The sequence below is a fragment of the Anabrus simplex genome, chromosome 1 (assembly GCF_040414725.1).
Source record: "Anabrus simplex isolate iqAnaSimp1 chromosome 1, ASM4041472v1, whole genome shotgun sequence".
Taxonomy (NCBI): domain Eukaryota; kingdom Metazoa; phylum Arthropoda; class Insecta; order Orthoptera; family Tettigoniidae; genus Anabrus; species Anabrus simplex.
Genome location: NC_090265.1, coordinates 1,804,831,714 through 1,804,839,435, shown reverse-complemented (window position 1 = coordinate 1,804,839,435; position 7,722 = coordinate 1,804,831,714). Strand labels below are relative to the sequence as shown.

General features: G+C 36.6%; 1 protein-coding gene across 1 annotated transcript; it reads right to left on the bottom strand.

Annotated features, from left to right (window-relative positions):
* Nucleotides 1-1,372: 1,372 nt before the first annotated feature.
* On the bottom strand, nucleotides 1,373-5,455 carry LOC137502804 (uncharacterized). Its single transcript, XM_068229808.1, has 2 exons — nucleotides 5,158-5,455; nucleotides 1,373-2,458 (listed from the first exon to the last, which is right to left on the bottom strand). The coding sequence occupies exons 1-2, from the start codon at nucleotides 5,271-5,273 to the stop codon at nucleotides 1,543-1,545; spliced, it is 1,032 nt and encodes a 343-aa protein (XP_068085909.1). The 5' UTR covers nucleotides 5,274-5,455; the 3' UTR covers nucleotides 1,373-1,542.
* Between the last annotated feature and the right edge of the window lie 2,267 nt (nucleotides 5,456-7,722).

The following is a 7,722-nucleotide window of genomic DNA, read 5'->3' as shown; positions in this document are numbered from 1 at the left end:
GAGAGGACTTTTCCTATTTGTGAAACTCACAACCTGACTTTTAACCACGTTTATCATCATACTATTGCCTACTGTCCATTTTACAACATTATTCAGTGTTATGAAGATACTTTTAACTTTTGTAAATGTATTTCATTAATTGAAGTTGACACTTTTTAAGCCTATTTCCAATTGGTCGAATGATTTTGTATGTTGAAAATGGTTACGCATGAAAGAGTCATGTCCGTCATCAAGTTGTGATATCGCATCATTAAGACATATCAAATCATTTATAGGAAGGGGAGTTAGGAATTGGAATAACTTACCAAGGAAGATGTTCAATAAATTTCCAATTTCTTTGAAATCATTTCGGAAAAGGCTAGGAAAGCAACAGATAGGGAATCTGCCACCTGGGCGATTGCCCTAAATGCAGATCAGTATTGATTGATTGTATAGAAGGCACCAAGTTCCTTTACTTCAAAATCAATAAAAAACAAACATTGGCGCCCAACAGCACGACTCTCAATAACCTGAGATGTTCAATACAATCAAGATCATAAAATGTGAAATGCAGAAGTGAAAACAATGCGTCGCAATTGAGGTTAAGCACCGGAGTAAAAATACAACACATCTCGAATTCGTGGAATCATTCGCGGATATTGCATTATCGCTCATAACGAAAATCAGACCGCTGAGGCCAACAACTTCAACGGAGTGCAGCATAAATCAGTAATCAGGCAAGTACGATTCGATGTTATGAATATACTAAGAAGTAAAGACAAGATTTCAAGATTTACATTCTTCTCGCCGCTCAATGCAAGAATCTCTGTGAGACCGTCTCTTTGACATATACACCATCCTTGCTATATATACGGTACTCTTAAGGCCCGCTCCCACCTAGTGGAATGGAATGGAATCGAACCGAACAGAATTTTTTTTAAACATGTGTTTAAATGGGAGATAGAGATGGCGATCGCCACGAGTCGAATCGAATCGAACCGAACGGAACAGGATTCTCTGCCAAGAATATTTTTCGACTAGCGGAGCGGAATCGAACAGAATTATCAACATTCGTGTAACTTCGTAAACGATCGGCATCTTTCGGTCAGGGATTTGGCGGCAAATGTGTATCAGGTGGAAGTCAGCTGTTTCCTACAGACTGATGAGACGTTTTAATTTGCGATAGTTAATTTGCTTTATTTATAATAATGGACACAGAAAAGCTGATCAGTTTAGTTCAGAAATACAGTTTTCTTTATGACAAGTCCCACAAGCACTACTGTAACAACAACGTAAGAGACAATGCCTGGGAGGAAATAAGCAAGGAAATAAAAAATCAAACAGGTTAGAAAGATTATATACAAGTTATTTCATAATTGTTGTTGGCCTTACTATAAAATTGTATCATGTTGAAGTACACATATAGTATACTAGTACGATAATTGACATCACTTAGGCCTATATTTATTATATTTACAGTATTTACAATAAAAAATATATATTTACATTGAACAATTTCATAAGTGCTACACTTTGCTGCGGACAACAAACACTTCACAGATTTTAATTTGTGTTCAGTCTACCTCTATTAATGATGTCGTTTTGCCATGGTACGCAACCTACTGCATTAAAATAAGTTTTAAATTCATCACGTACTCCCATTGCAACAGAAGTAGCATTTCCTCCTGTAAAATGCAACCGCTGCAGAGCTGCTGAAGTTGAATTTAACGATTCCTCTTCAACGAACGAAATTACATCGTCTCTCAAGAAATTGTGCAGTACACAAGTTGTGAAAACTATGTTCTTTACATGTTGAGGAGTTTGCTGCAAACGTCTTTGATACAGTCTAAACTTTTGAGCCATTATTCCGAATGTGTTCTCTACTACATTTCGCGCTCTACTAAGTCTGTAATTAAATATTTTCTTTTCTTTGTTGCCATTTAATTGAGCTTTGGAGTAAGGTCGCATCAAATAAGTCTTTAAGGGGAATGCTTCATCCCCTACAATAACATGGGGTAAATGGATATCCGTACCAGGTAGATTTTTCTTTTCCGGAATATTCAAGTTTTTTGTTTCCAGCGCTTTTCCTAAATTTGAATTTTGAAAAATTCCTCCATCACTATTAGAACCAAATGCTCCAATATCCACGGCTATGAATTTATAGTTCGAGTCCACCAATGCCAAAAGAACAATAGAAAATGTGCCCTTGTAATTATAAAACAAAGAACCACTTTTATTTGGTGCTTGTATGATGACATGTTTCCCATCAATGGAACCTATACAGTTTGGGAAGTGCCATCGTTCTTGAAATCCCTTCTCAACACTTTTCCATTTTTCTTCAGTCGGTTTTGGCATGTATATAGGATGAAGAATGTTCGATAAAATTTCACATGTTTCATTAACAATTTTGACGACTGTGGAATGTCCTAACCTGTAGCTGAACGAAATTGTTCGCAAGCTATCCCCTGTAGCAAGGAACCTGAAACAAAATAGAGAACAGTTCACTATATTTTGCCTTATATAGTATTTATGTTACAAATTTAAATTATGGTACTTATGGGCCTGTTTTCTTTTCCAGCAACTGAATGTAAAGAATCCTGGAAGCGTTTGAGAGAATGCTACAGGAAATCTCTGATCAAGAAAGAAAAAAGTGGAAGTCAGGGAGGGGTAAAAAAAGACTGGAGATTTCAGAATGAGCTGTCATTCTTGAAGCCATACCTTGCACCAATTTCCCCACAGTTATCCAATATTTCCACAGAAAACACATCCCAGAATTTAATAATAGAACCAACTCAATATTTTCTTTTGAATGACAATGACACCATTATATCAACCGAACCTGTAACACCTGAGTCTGTAGTGTATATTGAGCCAGAAACCACTGAAGGAACTTGTGCTGCAGATCCTAACCAGTTCACACAAGAAAAACCATCTACTTCACAGGCAACAATCTCACCATCAACAAAAACAGTGCATTCTGGTTTTAAAAGGAAACGATCCCAGACACCTCCATCCACATCTGTAGCTACAGTTTTGTCTAATTATCTGGAAAAGGTGAACCCTCTTGAAACAAACAAAACTGATGCGATAACACACTTCTTTTTAAGTATGGCAGAGACTGTAAAATCTTTGCCTCTGGACCTTCAAATTGCTACAAAGAGAAGGGTACTAGAAGCTGTGACAGATGCTGAGATGGAAGCAGTCAACCGACAGGGTTATCAATGAAGAGTACAAAAAGTACATTATTTTGTTGTTGTTCTGTTCACTGCTATAAGTTGTAATAAAATAGATTATTTTAAGATTCAATTACTGTTTTTATTAAATTTAAAATTATTGCAGCTTACCTCAAGTAATTATTCTCAGAAACTTCAAAACTGGGTAAACTTTTTCTTAAAATATACATTAGTCCCTCATATTATGGTGTATTCCAAGAAACCTTCCTGTATATCACATGTGTTATCAATGAATGCTACTTTTAATCTCTCTATAGTGGTATCTACCTTCGACCTGTTACGAGTTATTCAAAATTAATATCAACTGCTTCCTATAACTCATATGATCTGGTCCCAATGAATCAAGAAATTAGAAAATATCTTACTGACAGGTTGTAAAACGTTTGCTAAGAGACCTGCCTGTATATTTATTACAAGGTCTCCCATTAATAATGTTTTAACATAGGTACTGGAGACAAATCTACTTTCATCAACCATGTTAATACTACTGGTACAAATATCATTCAAATTAGGTTAACAATTAGTAGGCCAACTTATTGGGAACAACCTCAAACAAGAACTAAAAACAAAATAAAATTTGTTTTAGTTCCAATAAGAACTTGGGGCACCTTCATTATCAGGTACAACCAGAGTGCAATTAAAAATTAGTAGCCCTAGTTATTCAGTGAAAATTTAAATTTAAGTAATTCAAGCTTTGAGTTTTAGGCCTAAATTCTAATTAGGCCTACAGCCTATATTATAATAAAATCTTGATCATGACCTTTTAAAGCATTATAAAACCTTTCATTTGTTATTCTGGCTACTGACACCCTACAGCTATAATGTTTGACTTTTGATTTTCCACAGGACAGCAAATTTAAATTTAATAATGTTTAATAAAGCTGCTGTCAAGCCTAATGCTATAAACTTAGAGGATTTAAATTATTATTCTAATGAGGGTTCTATGCAGGACTATTCCTATCTGTCTACCAATAGGCCTAGTATGAAATTAACAATTTTCTCTCATTCAACTTTTTCTGATATTCTGGGGGTAATTCAGTTGTTGGTGTTGAAAGTATTTTACGTTCCTTATTCTTTTTTTAAGTTTGAACATATTTCCTTTGATATTTTTATGTGAGTTCAAGTTCCACTCTTACAATCTATAGTCCTAATTTTACAGAACATAATAGCCCACTAATACTTGGAAAGCACCACACTAATTTAAATTTGCTGTCTTGTAGGAATTCAAAAAAGTAGAACAGAATAGCTATAGGTTGTCAGTAGCCAGAATAACAAATGCAAAGTTTTATAATGCTCTAAAAGGTCATGATCAAGATTTTATTTCGATATAGGCTGTTATTAGAATTTAGGCCTAAAACTCAAAGTTTGAATGCAGCAGAAAAACCTATTTATAGTCATTAATAACGAATATATGAATAAGGATAAGTCATTTATCTTATAAGTTCACACCGAGTAGCTTTCGAACTTCACAAAACTCTTATTCGACAGGGAATAGAACAAATAAGTAAAATTAGAAGATCACGGCGGGATTACGCCAACTTGCTCTTTCCAGTAAATTTCTACAAGGTAGGTACCGGTAGAGATGCATGCGATGATTATTTCACGGTGAAGTGATGGAGCTAGTTTGCATTTCTACTGCAGTAATTATATAACAATTATTGCTTTTATTTACTTCTATTGCTATCAAATTTCCCAGTCAGCTGACGACTGGTTAGGCTTCACGTTCGAGTTGACGTTAAAATAATATCGGTACTGCTATGGAGAAATTAACATTCTCCGTAACAGCTCGCTAGAATTTCGTCAATAATTTGTAATAAAACTTGCCCACAACAAGCTCACTTGCCGGAAACACTCAACAGGATTGATAACGAAGTGTCTAAACATAGGCCTACCCACATAATTGTCATTATGATATATATATATTCGGTTTTGGCTTACAACTTACCTCAAGCAGACGATCATTCTCAGAAGAGGAGGTACTGGTGCACGAAATCTTGTAAACTGTTTCGTTAAATGTGGTTCTGCCATCTGAAATAGTTGTTGAAATTTCAACACACTCATTCTGAAGTACTGCCGAAACTTAGCTTCATCGCGCAATAAATATTCAAATAAAGTTGCATACTCTCCTTTCGGCTCTCTTGTTAAATTAATTTCATGTACCCAGAATCTTCTCCGATCTCTTTTCCTCTCATTATCTTCATTTTCCGCCTCTTCACACAAAAGTGCTAGCGCTATTAAACTGTCCATTGCGTGCCTTATATTTCCCGCGTAGAATCCCGTTCGATTCTATTCCGCTGCTGGCTGCTAGATGTGAGCGGCCGAGCGGAAATTTCGACTGTTCGGTTCGATTCGATTCCACTAGGTGGGAGCGGACCTTTAGATTCTAGCCTCTTTCCCTTAACCATCGCGTGGTCGAATAAAGGGTACGTTAACAAGAATTATAAAGTCGATTACAGCCGACATGTCAAAGTCAGAGGCGAAGGTTAGAATTTAAAAAATTTGAAGAGCTATGGAATTCTTTTGAAGAAGTACAAATGAAAATAGAGGAAACAGAGATCACTGATGAAATAGCTGCATTACAGTTTGAAGAGGAATGTGAGGGAGAGCGAGAGCTATTTGAATCTATTTATTTCCGCGCAGTTACGCAACTGCAAACGATAATAGATGAAGCAGTGGATGTTCAAAATAATTTGCCAGCTCAAATGAACACGGCAGTAAACAACGCCATTCATCAACAGGAAGTTCCACAGCATCATAACAGAAGAATAGAGAAATTACCAGGAATTAAATTACCAGAATTCAACGGCGAAGTCACAAAATGGTCGCTTTTTAAGAACAGTTTTGAGTTAACCATTCATAATGATAGTCAACGAATAAATATTAAAAAATATCAGTATTTCATCCGTCTTCTGCAGGGCGAGGCACTCAGTCATTCAAGGTTTCACCATTTCAGAAGAAAACTACACAAGTGCTTGGAACTTGCTTGTAGATACATATGATAATCAAATGATGATAATCGAGACACATCTAGATGAACTTTTCAAGTTTGCTACAGTTTTTAAAGAGAACAAATCTGAATCACTCAGGCAATTACAATTTCATATTCAAACTCACATGGCTTCATTAAAAGCAATGAAGAAACCAGTACAATATTGGGACACATTGGTTATTCATCTAGCAAAGAAGCAGCTGGATTTCAATGAGCAAAGAGACTGGCAGGAAAGGATGAAAGGCAACACTCCAGAAAAAATGCCAACGTTGGATGATTTCTTGAAATTTTTAACTGAACTTTCCCAATCATATATCCTGTTAAATCATAACAAAACCAAGGCATTGAACATAAAGGCAAATCCGAAGGACAAACAACATAGCAAGAAAATTGTTTATGACGATGACTAAGGCAAGTTGTAATCTGTGTGGTGGAAATCACCCCATTTTTACATGTGAAGAATTAATTAAACCATCAGTTGAAGACAGAAGAAAACTGCTCCGAGAAAAAGGACATGTCATAACTGTTTGAAACCAGGACATATTGCAAAGAACTGCAGAGGATCAAAATGCAAGAAATGTGGACTTCTTCACAACACACTTTTATATGCTAAGGAAGATGACAAACGGAAACAGAATGTTAAAGAAAATCAAGTGCCCATAAACATGTATGTCGAATCTCGGCATTCACCTGCTTCACTCAATGTGAGCTTGGTGAAAGGAATAACATCACTGTGACGGTAGGTACGGGCTAGGAAAAGCGGCGGCCCGAAGGGGCTGGATAAAGGTCGTATTAAGCGAAAGATACCAACATCAATTAACAACGATATCTCGCCAAGCTTCTTTAATTACAAGTTCGGAAACTTTAACTGCTTTAAAAACATCAAATAACAACAATTTACAATTAAGAAGATAATACCCGTATATACATTCAGAATTATTACAAAATACTAATGAGGGAGCCAGCCCTCTCTACCAGGTACAAGTTCACATGCATACGTGAAGGGTTTCGCTTTGCAACTTCCCGAACATAATATGAAAGACCTTCAAATATTACAATAAGGTTGAGAATAAATTAAGCATGGCCTTTCGAATTCTTAACCAACGCAACGCCCGAAGGCACATAGAAAATCCGTAGTGGATTACAATAACGTAGAAAAGCAACACCTACTTAACCCCACTATGGAATGTTTCGGCCATGAAAGAACTTTCTCTAAATTGAATCAAACACATCAACTTAAAAATGGGGATTAAATCCAAAGCACAAAGTTCCTACCATTACACAGTAACAAATCTCTTATTTACCTCAGGCACCTTCCCAAATTTCGACATCTTAAGGGGACAGTACAATAGCAAGATCCCTCTCTCTTTCTTACCTCCGCGCTAGCGTGCCGGGTTCGACGGGCTAGAAGGCAAGCCCGGGAGATAACAGACTGCACTCAGTGCGAACAGCAGAATGACCCGGCCGGCCGAGGACAACAACCGCGAGCCGAGCAGCGGTCACGAGGACCGAAACTCCCCT